The 13,184-nt window shown below is 32.1% G+C and overlaps 1 protein-coding gene across 3 annotated transcripts; it reads right to left on the bottom strand.

The window, feature by feature from the left end:
- Nucleotides 1-1,182: 1,182 nt before the first annotated feature.
- LOC139852233 (tRNA wybutosine-synthesizing protein 2/3/4-like) lies at nt 1,183-8,267 on the bottom strand. 3 transcript variants are annotated; one of them, XR_011760971.1, is made up of 10 exons: nt 7,465-8,267; nt 6,375-6,777; nt 4,773-5,861; nt 4,528-4,657; nt 4,209-4,444; nt 3,963-4,098; nt 3,492-3,568; nt 2,887-2,993; nt 2,630-2,805; nt 1,183-1,239 (listed from the first exon to the last, which is right to left on the bottom strand). XR_011760971.1 is itself a non-coding variant. In XM_071841471.1 (9 exons), exons 1-9 carry the CDS (start codon nt 8,243-8,245, stop codon nt 2,699-2,701), a joined length of 3,066 nt encoding a protein of 1,021 aa, XP_071697572.1. In that variant the 5' UTR covers nt 8,246-8,267; the 3' UTR covers nt 2,462-2,698. The 3 variants fall into 3 exon arrangements, 2 of the variants coding, with proteins under 2 accessions (XP_071697572.1, XP_071697573.1); XM_071841471.1 differs by lacking the exon at nt 1,183-1,239 and having other exon boundaries at nt 2,462-2,805; XM_071841472.1 differs by lacking the exon at nt 1,183-1,239 and having other exon boundaries at nt 2,462-2,805; nt 7,471-8,267.
- Nucleotides 8,268-13,184: the final 4,917 nt, after the last annotated feature.

The following is a 13,184-nucleotide window of genomic DNA, read 5'->3' as shown; positions in this document are numbered from 1 at the left end:
TTCAACGTGACTATACCCGAATTTTCAGCCACTCGAATCCTAATTATGTCTTCTTTGTAACTTTCTTTTATCGTTATTGTCTTCATATCCGTTCTCGTTGTGAAAGGTTGTACCTTTGGCATAACTTCTCGTACTCTTTCAAGTGGCTCGGCGACAAGACAAAGGGTTCCAGCATCTTCAACTAACATTCCTCTAAAGGGTTCTCCGGTTCGTGTAATTGCAAGAGAATCAGGTACACAAAACTCAGCAGCAAGATTCGGTGCTTTGACTTCAAATGGTTGACTTTCTGCTATTTAGGCACGTAGTTGATTATTAGATTAAATAGATAAAATGTAGTTAAACAAGAATTAAATTTTTAACGAAAATGTTACAATCACATGTGATTAAACATGCGAATCACTTGTGATTCTGCATTACTAATCACATGTGATTCTACCAATCACTTGTGATTCTGCGTTGTCAATCACTTGTGGTTTCAATCACTTATTTATTATCTACAAATGCAAAACCAGGAACATATTTCTTCCTTTCTTCCATTTTGTTAACGAGCATCTGAGAATCACTTGCATTAATAAAAACATTCAAATTTTGTTTCCAGTTTCTGAAATCAGTTACAATCCTATGAACATTTTTCTCAGACCCTTTCATATTGCTATAAACTTTGTATTCCTTTGTTGGACCAATATTTGACACCGACGAATGGTATACAAACAACTGCTCTGCATACGTCATCTGTCTTTCCGCTTTACTTAAATGTCGGTACTCTAGGGGTAGCCACTCATGATTATGTTGTTCTTCAAAGTCAGACATGATAAAAGTATCTATTCCATACACCCAGTCGAATCTAACCTTAGCCCTACATCCGGTGCATTCCATGTTGCTTTTCCTAATTGGCTTTTTATTATCTTGCAATGTGTCAAAGATGATAACTAATCCGAGTACATAAAAAATAATGTGTGAACATTCGATGATAATCAAGGAGAGGAAATCAGATCAAAGAAGTTGGTTTCGGGTCAATTTTAGAAATGAAGATTTCTGAAAGCCGAATGAAAGGTGGTTACTACCTTTTTTCGCAGAGAAACCTCACAATCACATTGGGTCCCCACTAGCGAGTAAACCCCTGGATGACGAGCCCCTCAAGCGATGAGACCTGTAACCGGGTGAATTGCGCACATTGACGCCCCCTCTAGTACCAATTAATTCAATCTTGAGCGTTACCAAGAAGTGAACATGGGTATCCTGCTTCATTAGGAACTCGGTGGTTACTACTTTGTAAACAATTTTGATAAAAAAAAAAAAATTAATCAACGTTGAATCTGAAATATGGTATATCAAAGTTAACTAACAAAGTGCTCATGATGTCCCCGTTGTGCCAATTAGAGGATTAAAGATTAAAGCCGGAGAAAGATGTGATCCTAGTTCAGTGACGAATTTATGATAAAGTCAATTAAAAAATAAACAAAACATTTGTTCAGCTTGAGTATATGAGACGAAGGAAAGAAACAATAAAAAGTTCATTTTAAATTTCTTGGTTCTTTTGAAACACCTACGGTTAAAGGTACACAGCTTGGTATATGTAATTTGAAGTTCTTGCCGTGCATACATGATGATATAGATGTATCAAGTGTTAACAGGTGCGAATGAATGCCTACTAAACACCAAAAAGGGGATGGAACATGGCAAGGGGATCAGTTTTACACAGTGCCCGACTTTCCTCATTGTGAATAATGAACTTTTTATCAAGTTATAATGAATGTAATATTGAATTCAGGTTACGCTAAAATTTTCATAGTAATAGTAAATTTATGCTTAGTAGCCCCTATATTTAGAAAAAGTTGAATGTGAAGGTTTTAGGTAGACAAGAAAATATGCATCAATTGAACGATGAACATGTGAAGATGTATATATATATATATATATATATATATATATATATATATATATATATATATATATATATATATATATATATATATATATATATATATATATATATAAAAGGATAGAAATCGAGCAGATGAAAGGTGAGTTTGTCATTGGAAAAGTCTTAAATGGGATAGAATAAAATAAAATGAAAATATATAGAGACAATGAAAATTTCTATGAAAAGTTGAGCCAGGAAAAATTAATACCTTCCAATGTTAAGGAATGAAGAGGTGAAATTAAAAATAAAATAAATAAAACATAGAGTCAAAAATCATGATAGTATTAATGAATAATAGAATATTGTGTTTCTAATTGAAATTTGCAGAACTTCCTTACATGTATGGAGCTGAGATACAAAGATATAATTGAAGAAACATAAGCAAACAACAAAGTTGTATCAGAAGCAACAAAAACGTAGATAGATAAATATTACAGTAAGAATATTGTTGAATGTAAAACAAAATACAAAACCCTTTTCAAATAGTGATCTCTTTAGAGATAACAGCAAAATAAAATAAAATAAAAAAAAAAAAAAAAAAAAAAAAAAGGAGAAATTATAACACCTGGCAGTACAAGTAGGTGTTTTATATTTGTAAGTCTATTTCACAATCTGAAGTTTTGCAAGTCATACACTAGGCTACAAAATTGGCCATGATAATCTACAAGCACATGATCAGACACACACACACAACTTATGCTTTACCTGCTCAAGTCTTGATGGTTAAACCTTTTGTGAATCAGTCAAATCGTCAGTTTGGGTGATTTGCTGATATTAGGATTCAATTTGTTTGCATCTTATGTCTACCACGAGATGACGAATGTGAGGTGCATACCATTTTACTCGCTCTACATGTTGTATTGTTACGTCCCAATTATAACCTGCAGATCACAAAAAGAAAGTTAAGATTTTCCTTTATGTGTTGAAATAGCATGGAGCAAAATGATGCACACTTTGTTTACCTTCGGATCTTGATATGTCTTTAATGGAATTTGAGACTTGTTCGGTCCACAAATCTTCTTCGGTATCTTTTACGTTGCCATGCACGTGCAACATCCCACCCTTGCTCCTGCAAATGGGATACATCAGAGAATATGAGTTATATAGAGACACACAAAATAGAGCATGCATATGGTAAAATGATAGTCATATACTGTATATTAATTATTATTTATATTTATTATAAAACATATGAATACAACTGTTATGTTCTCATATATGGCACGTGGCTGGTACGTGGGTTCATGGTTGGAAATAACAGAATCGGGTTCAACAGACTAACTGAACCAGTAGGAACATAGCTAGTATAAGTATTAGTTTCAATTGTAATTGTAGGTAGCTATTGATTTTGTATGTGTGTAAACACTATCTCTTCTCCCTCTATACTCTGTAATCTTGAACTATCATTTGATTAATATCAACATAGTTCATTTCGATTCAATCTTCAAGACCGATTCTTCCTTCGACGTCTTCAAGTTGTTTCGAGAGCTTCTCCGATTCGTATGAATCCAGGAAGTTCATAACAACAACTGCTAAATCTTTGTTGAATTTGAACAAATATAAGTACCTTAATGCTCTAACGGCAGTTGCCCAGCTATCCTCACTCGATGGAAGCAGACCAAGATTGACCCGATCAGCAACTTCCTGTACATAAAACCAAGAAACAAAAATCTAAAAAAATGTGCATAGTATATGAAAGGACAAGCATTATATTGAAGATTTTAGCAAAAAGTTGGAAATTTTGCTAAAAACTGAAATACTTTTGACTGAAATTAGTCAACTGAAATTTTTGGAGGAAATTGAAAACTTTTGCAGAAAAACTATGATAGAACAAAAAAAAAAAATTAAATAAATATAAATATATTTCTTATAATTTGGGATGAAAATGAAATCATGTAAATGGGTAAAAGTAATTAAAATCCAGGAAAGTAAGAGAAAAGAAAAAACAAATATTCAGATAAACTTAAAAATGAAAATATGATTACTGTGTAAAAGAGTGCATAGAGTTAGAAGAAAGAAAAAAGGGTAGAAGCAGTACTTTAGGTGCTGTGGTACGATTATCTCCTTCAAGGACGACACACCGATCAGCCACGCCATTTACTTCAAGATTACGTTTCAGAGCTTCGATTGCATGAGGATTCCATTCACAAGCATACACCATTTTTGCATTAGCCCTGCTCAATAGCCAAAACAAATTATCACCCTTAAATATTATGAGTGGAATATGTCAAACTTGAACGAAAATTAGCAATTTGTATCAATAAATGAGTAAAAAATGTTGTACTTGACAAGAAAAGGCAACGTAAAGTATCCAATGCCGGCAAACAAATCAACGACAACTTCGTCTTTGCAATCAAGTTGCCCCATTCTACGCTTTTCAGAAAGATTACCCCACGAGAACATGCATTTAGTAGCATCAAACGAATACAAAACCCCGTTTTCACGATGGTCAACCCACCCGTTATCCCCAACAAGAATCTCCAACCCGCTATCTCTCGTCCCATTAGATGAAATCCTGCCCTAAGAAATCAATTTATATAACGTCACTTCGCTTGAATCGAAAGCAACAAAATAATAAGATTGTTTTGTTATATGAAGCTTACTTGTCGAGCAAGGCGACTAGCACCAAGTGACTCAGCAACCGCCAACCAAAGCTTGTTCCCTAGTGAGTCCCATGCAGAGTCCTTAAAACAAGTCATCGGAAGAACAAATATGTCCCCTAATCGCTCCCATCTAAGACCGTATAAGTTAACCACAAACATCTATGAGTAATTTATGGGGTGATTAGATATCGTTATTTTTTATTTTATTTTTGTTTTTTTATATCAGTTATTAGGAATAACGTTACCTTGTGGGTAGTTGCTCCAAGAGAGTTGATGGTAAATTGTGATCTTTCAACAAAGAAGCAATAGCTTCTTTCATTACTTTTAATGGAGAGCTTGCTGTTTTTCGAACTTTGATGAAATCATCAGAGTGTGCTCTTGCACCGAACGCAACCAAAAGATCCAGGCCTCTGGTACTCGAAATAACCTTCAAATTTTCCTTCGAATCGAATTCGTTTACCTTGTCCGCTGCTTCAGTTAATCCTGGTGTCTTATTTTGATATATTGCAACAAATTCTTTGGTGATCGGGAAACAAATATATATTCGATTTTCTTGCGTGTATACTTTTCTCTCTACATCTAACCATCCGAACTTCTTTAATATATCCTTCGCTGGTTTCGCATGCTTTTTATCGACTCGTAGAACCCAAACCAAAGGAACCATCTTTTTACCATATTTACCCTCAGAAATCAAATCAAACCCATCAGTTAATCCCTTTTCATCATGACCATTTGTTTGATCTTCAATTTCATCAAAAAATTTCAAAAGGGGAAGCATATTTATTCTCATTGGTTCACTAAACTTGGTTCCAAATGCATAACAAGAGGCACCACCACCTACGATAATAACATCATCACCAACAATACTAGTCGTGCATCGAACAAAAAGGTCTTCACCAATAGAATCCAACTTGATACGCATCCACATACTGGACCCCACTTGAAATACCGATAATTCTTGATAATGTTGTCTAATAGGACACCCACCCATGACACAAATATAGTTTTTATAGACAAACATGGTGTGCGAAAACCGTGCATACGGTGTACTTCCCGCCATGTTTTCTTTCTTCCATGTGCATGAAAGAACGTCAAAACTATAAAGATCATCAAGTGCTTTCACCCCATCGTATCCTCCAAATGTAAATAATTGAGATCCAACGGCGACTATTGTGTGTGAATGACGAGGAGACGGGTTTTGTCCTCTAACACGTAATTCTTCCCATTTTAAGTTGCGGGTATCGAGCCTATACATTGTTGATGAGATACTGCCGTTGTGAATTCCACCGAAAACATAGATGTATGACCCTATACTGGCTGCTGCATGTCGATGACTGTATAGTAAAAAGTAAAGAAGAACATGATGAAAATCAAGGTTTCAAAACTCGCTACTCGAGGAGTACTTAATCGGGACTTTGGGTGGAGTAATCGGCAAATCGTTGATTAGTCGGATTGGACTTTTATACATTTAAATAATAAATTCCAAATTATATGTGTAAATATATATAAAAAAAAACCATTAACATAAACTTTAACTAAAATTTTCTAAAAACATAAACATAATAGTTCATTTTTCAAAAACTCAAACAATTTATTTTATTTTGAACTCATTTTAAAATGTTGACCAATTTGACTTTGACCAACATATACTAGACTGACCCATAACCGACATTGACCGATTAATTAAAAAAATTTGAAAAATCATATCGGTCTATTCTTAAAAATGAGTAATAGGAATTAATAGGGAGTCGGGGTTTTTCACAAAAGCGATGAAAATAGTATCCAGAAGTTAGAGAAAATTGCAATATATAATAATAACATGAAAATATGCATAACCAATTGATCACCTTTGAGGAAAATCAATCCCGTTACATTGAACCTGTTTCCATTCGAAATTTGTTGTACTAAGAACCCACACGTCGTTTAGCACATTCTTGGGATCGGCTCTACCTCCAATAACAAACATAAGATCTTCTACTAAACAAGCTGCGTGACCCAAACGTGCAGAAGGAGTACTTCCAACATCAACTAATTCAAGTCGACCCGATACTGAATCCAGAACCCATAGATCTTTTCTCCGTGCATGCCTTCCCATTCCTCCAAAACCGCCAAAAACAAGCAACTTTTTGACATTATCTGTAGTTTCAAGCGTACAAGCTGAATGGCCCCACAAATAAAGCTTCTCGACTGGTTCGGCAGTAATTACCATCGGTCTTATGGGAAGACTCAGTCCAGGAACTTCTAGAAGCCCTGTTAAACCATCCAAGAAGTTCATGATTTATGTGATACGATAAGATAAACTTTTACTCAGTAAAATGTCCCATAAGTGCATATTCATGCTAACAAAATACTCCGTACTACTGTAAAAGATAACTTTTAACCACCAAAATGTCCCAAAAGTGCAGGTTCATGCTAACAAATTAACTTGCATATTTCTTAACAGCAAGCAGCCTGGACTTAAATGAAAGAGAATATTTCAATCTAATTAACATGCATTTGAATATTATAAAAGTTAGAAAGGAAATAAACAAGGGAAAATATATTTACACTTACCCAATTAATTGGCTACTGTTTGTACACAACTACAAGTATAGCAAAAATGCAACAAAGACCTAGACTTTGTGAAAGCAAATATTCTTGAAAAGCTGGTCCCTAGTGAGAAAGTTATTTTGCATCTGCATATGCACAAACCAGATACTAAGGATAGAATAGTTAACAATTTCTTACGTTGATAAATATATTCAACGCTATTAGTCATATGCCCTTAAATTTAAGTAAGTAGCAATATAAAGACTACCTTAACAAAAATCAATCACATTATATGTTGCAAACATACAATTGGCATATATCTAATCCTGGTTCCAACTCTATCTAATACTCAAAAGAAAATTTTACTAAGGCAAATGATAATATGCAGAATATGAACAACAATCTTACCATTACTTTTGTTATCTTTAACTTCCCTAGTAAGTTGAATATCTTCCACTCCACCATTAATCATTATGCAATCTTTATCACCCAAATCTTGATCTAAGTTAAAGATCTCAAGATCACCTTTAGCAGTACCATTCTCGGGCGGCACTATAAACAACTCACTCTTCAATAATGCATCATGAAAACTATCAGTTCTTTTCCTATTAGCTTCCATTTTCTCATTAGCAATCAAAACAAGATAATTCAAATACTCCTTTGACACCATTATGTTATGGGTATCGCCCAACGGCACTTCTAACCTAATCGAACATCGAATCGCAACAATAACTCTTTTACTATTCACATTAGTAATCCCTGATTCTCTAAACCCACAAGAAATAGCTAAAGACACTAACTTTTGAGCTGAAATAACATCTCTACATTCAACAGCAATAATCAAAGGTTCAAACCTGAAAACAAGGTTTTCTTGATTGTCAAACTGAGTTGACTCAGTAATAGGAGGAAAGATGAGATTTTGAACCGAGTTAGGGTTAGCTAGTTCATGGGTAATGAAGACCCAGTTGCCACCTTTAGCTTTTTTCTTGATAGTGGTGGTGGTTGTTGTTGGGGTTGATAGGATTGAAATCCGGCCGGAGCAAGAACTGGTGGTGAAATAAGATGGGTGAGAATTAAGGGTTTTCAAAAGTGGAATTATTGGTGTATCTATATCTCCTTTTGGTGATTTATCAGGCTCCGGCGAAACCATGGTGGCTAAAGTTGCTTTTTTTCTCTTTTCAAACTCCATCTCTGATTAGTTTTCCGGCGGCAGTTTAAAATCTCCGGGGAGAAAGATGGAGTGGGGGGTTTTAGCATTTTCGGTGACTTGGGCTTATTGTTCTATTGGGCTTTATTAACTTTAATTGGACTATCTTAAAGTCTTTAGTTGATTTATTTATTAGTCAAAGAAACACTTGAATTTGCAAGATATTTTCAGGAGATTTTGATATACTAAAGTAAAAATAACATAAAATAATAATATAATAATAATAATAATAATAATAATAATAATAATAATAATAATAATAATAATAATAATAATAATATTTAAACGTAACACCTTTAGAATAAAAAATTCAAATTGAAATAAACTGTCAGTTAAAAAAAATAAATAAACATTATACATGTATAATAACTTCACATTGATGATTAAACGACTTCAATCATCTGTATAAGTAATTGTGCACGGTGAGTGATGTGTGCAAAAGTGTGTGCAAAGTGCTTAGCTAATTTAAAACTCTTAAATTTATATTATCTAATTTACTTTTCACTTTTAACACCCTAACGAACAACAATACCCGATCAAGGTAGTATAGTAATTAGTAAGTTAGATTATCGTCCCAAGAGGCGCCAAACTTTAAGAGTTGTGATTTATTTTTAGTCTATCTCTTAAGAAAAAAATAGAAGTATTTATATTATTATTGTTATTTATTTATTTATTAAAATATTATCTCTTAGGAAAGAGACAATTATAAGGTATATTTGACCATCCTCTAACAGCCCGCGCAACCCGTAATAGATATTGTCCACATTGACCTCCGGCTTACCTATCATTCAGTCATCCACAGTCTCATGGTTTTTCTTTCCAAAACGCGTCTACTAGGAGAGGTATCCACACCCTCCCTTATAAAGGGTGTTTTGTTCTCCTCTCCCACCGATGTGGGACGAGTCATACAACACCCCCCCCCCCCTTCGAGATCAATGTGGGCTCCAGCTCTGATACCATCCTGTAACACCCCGCGCAACCCATAGTAGATATTGTGCGCTTTAACAGCCGGCTTACCTACTATTCAGCCATTTACAGTCTCACGGTATTTCTTATCAAAACGCGTCTACCAGGAGAGGTATTCACACTCTCCCTTATAAAGGGTGTTTTGTTTACCTCTCACAGCGATGTGGAACGAGTCTTACAACATGAGACTCGATAGAAAGAAGATTTAATTAAAATTAAAATAAATTTAAAAAGATGATTAATTAGAGTTAAGAATCATTAAAGATTATTTTGGTATTTAAAATTCAACTTATATTGATAATCAATAAAATAACAATTAAAGACCGATTGTTATTCTTATGAGCATAGTAAAACTAATTATCACGTAAGTTCAATCATTAGGACTTAATCATGGTTTAGTTGTGATGAGGCAAACCAATCAACCAAGTGGGTATACAAAGTTAATATCTTGGATAGGGGTGAGCATAGAGCGGTTGGGGGTGGTTTTATGAGGAACCCACACCCATAACCAATACTTTGGTTAATTAACATTTTTAACCGTTCGATTCGGTTAAAAACGGTTAGGTTAATTTGGATAAATCGGTTAATGAATAGGTATAAAACGGTTAATTTGGTTAACCGTTTATAGATAATAAAAAAAAATTCATCTATTTATGTCTAATACTAATGAAACTAACATTTAAATATATGAGTAGGTTTTTTCTCATATTTCTAATTCAAAATAAGAATTAGAGAGTGTAGCTTTGACTTCAAATACATGCAAAGTACATAAATGACTAGAATAATCATATTTTCATGTAGAGTTTTGAAACTGTTAAATAATCTTCAAACTTCATTTATCAGAGTCATTGACTCATTGATCAGTTAACACAAATATAAGGATCTTATGTGCAATATGTGCAATATACTCCGTAATTCGATTTTGAACAGAAGCCATGAGTCCATGACCATTTTTCTTTTTCAATTATTAAATTAAACTCAATTAACTAACCGTAGAACATATACAGTCTATAATGATGTTACTCACAACTTCACAAGCAATCAAACTAAAACTGGAATACACTCGACAGTGTGTATATATTGGAGTTAAATAGTTCAGATTCTTTATATGGTTTGGTCAATGATATGTAAGTACTATTTTTTACAATGTAAAAAAGTAATGATTTGTTCAATGATAATGGGGCGGGGCGGGTCGGTTAAAGTGGTGCGGGTATTCATTATTTTCATAACCGCCCCACAAACTTCGGTTAATCCATAAGTGTTAACCACATCCGCTGTTATATGTTCGGTTTGGTTAATTTGGTTCGGTTTTATCGGTTAATACAGTTACGGTTCGGTTAATTCGGTTTCCTGCTCTGCCCTACAATTGGATATATAAACTCATAAAAACAAAGGTTCTTTTAATCAAGCCTAATAATTTAATTACTATATAAGTGTAATTAATAATCATTCATAAATTACTACTATTAACTCTTGACTAAATTTCATGCAATTTAAACACTTATTCAGATTTGATTAATCTTGAGAGTAATTTAAATCAAGTAGACAAACAACTTAGATTAATGATGTGTTAACCTAAGGATCTATTCATTTATTTCTTAGACATTCAATTAAACCGTAAATCATAGCACTAATGAACAGATTCATATAATCACAGAAAGCGGACTTCAACACTTTTGGAATAACCAAAAACTCCCGAAATCTTCAAGTAAAGCCGGCGGCTTTCTGGACCACAGTCGGCGGATGTGAATACCAGAACCGGCGGCTTCATAAGTTTTAATCCAAAATTCATCTTTCGTCCAGTTAACCACCATGAACATTCAGTTCATGGTTTGAGACGAATAAAAACAATTAAACAGATAGCAAAACATAATTAAATAAATGCGAGAATATATAAGTAAATTGTACCTTAATAAAAAGAAACTTGAATTCAATTAAATGGAAAAGAACCTGATTACAACTTGAAAGAAAGCTTAAAGTGCCAAATAATTTGTAACTTTTCGCATCTAACCCTAAAAACTGAATGTACATACAACACTGGAAAATTCAACATCTATTTTTAATAGTAAAAAATATGGCTTAGCCAGCGGCTCCAATAGACTTAGCTAATGGCTTCAAGAGTCGGTTAATCTCATCAGTACATTTAAATTTTTCTTCAATCATAAGTAATCTCTTTTCTGTATTCATAGTCGGCGGCTTTAGATGGTATAGCCAGCGGCTCCAATATCTAAAATCCGATACAGGTTTGTTTCCTTATTTATCTCTAGCTTGGGCTTCACGAACAATAAACTGCTTAAACTAGACGGCGAATTTAATAGTTCATTTGATGGCTCCCTTGATTTTTTACATGTTCTCCAGGTTCTTCGATTCCTGGCTTGATTTTCTGAAACATTCTGGAATTATACAGTTTCGCCGGTGGCTGCCCTCATTCCCAGCCGGCAGATTTGATCATTTTCTGCATTTTTCATGTCTTTGTCCTGTTTAACACATTTTCTAAACGAAAACATCAAAATACCATGTTACATAAAATATTAACAATTTAGATAAAAACTTAAGTAAAATGACGATGAAATACTAAAATAACGTTTATTGAGATATGATCTTGAAGGAATGATCAACCTATATATATATATATATATATATATATATATATATATATATATATATATATATATATATATGATGTGTGCAGGGTAGTATACGAAATACTATTATATTTACTACTAAATACTATTAAATACGATACAATTTTCACAAGTTATTTATTTATTTATTGAATAAGATATACCTAAACCTTGCTACTGTAGTGACCCGGAAAATTTTGACTAATTTTAAAACAAACTCTCAATACGATTTAATATCTTTGACACGATAAGCAAAGTCTGTTAGGTTGAGTCTCAAAAATTTTGAACTGTTTCATATATTGACCTTCGACTGTTCCCGACGATTCACGAACAACTAGTTGTAAATAGATACATATATATATATATATATATATATATATATATATATATATATATATATATATATATACATATATATGTATATATATATATGTATATGTACATATATATGTATATATATACATATATATGTATATATATACATATATATGTATATATATACATATATATGTATATATATACATATATATGTATATATATATATATATACATATATATATATATATATACACACATATATATATAGTATGTAAATATTCAATTATATATTTCATAATTAGTAAACATTACATAAGTAACAAATTGTAAAATTTATATACTAAATATAACTACAAGTAATTAAAGTTGTTATATTATTATCACAGTCGTTATTAAAATTAATAATATCAGTACTATTAATATTAGTAATGAAATTTGATACATTTGTTATGATATATATTATTATTATTAATATTATTGCTATAATTATTAATATTATTATAACTAGTAAGTAAAATTATAATTCTAGATATTGTGATTAATGTTTGTATTATGATCAGATATTATTATCATTAAAAAATTTTTTATTAGTATTATTACAAATTAGTATTATTATCATTATTATAGTTATTAGAAATAATACATTTATTATTTTTATCATTAATAACAGTATCAACCTTATTTTTAGTATTTTTTTTATTATAATATTAATATTATAATTATTTAATTCTATTAATAATATTATTAGAATTTTAATTATTATTAATATAATTATATTTATTAATTATATATATACATGAATCATACGTATAAACTTGGAATCCAATTCTATGTAAATCGCTATCTGTCCTATATAATATGTCTACCTAAATTCAAAGTTCCAAATCAAATTATCCAAATTCTGTTGTCCATCAACATCCACTTTCTATTATTTTATTTTTCTTTACCGTCCTTCTTGTCTTCAAAATTTGTACCCGATGGAATAAATTTCTCAATACCAACAAAATGATCAA

The sequence above is a fragment of the Rutidosis leptorrhynchoides genome, chromosome 6 (assembly GCF_046630445.1).
Source record: "Rutidosis leptorrhynchoides isolate AG116_Rl617_1_P2 chromosome 6, CSIRO_AGI_Rlap_v1, whole genome shotgun sequence".
Lineage (NCBI taxonomy): Eukaryota > Viridiplantae > Streptophyta > Magnoliopsida > Asterales > Asteraceae > Rutidosis > Rutidosis leptorrhynchoides.
Note: the sequence above shows the minus strand (reverse complement) of the source record. Positions and strands in the feature narration are given on the sequence as shown.

Coding starts and splice junctions, on each gene's coding strand:
- LOC139852233 (XM_071841471.1), bottom strand. CDS start 8,245: ATGGAGTTTGAAAAGAGAAAAAAAGCAACTTTAGCCACCATGGTTTCG. Junction 4,099..4,208: donor ACGTTGCCTTTTCTTGTCAA/GTACAACATTTT, acceptor GCTATTGAGCAG/GGCTAATGCAAAAATGGTGT. Junction 2,806..2,886: donor AGACATATCAAGATCCGAAG/GTAAACAAAGTG, acceptor TGTGATCTGCAG/GTTATAATTGGGACGTAACA.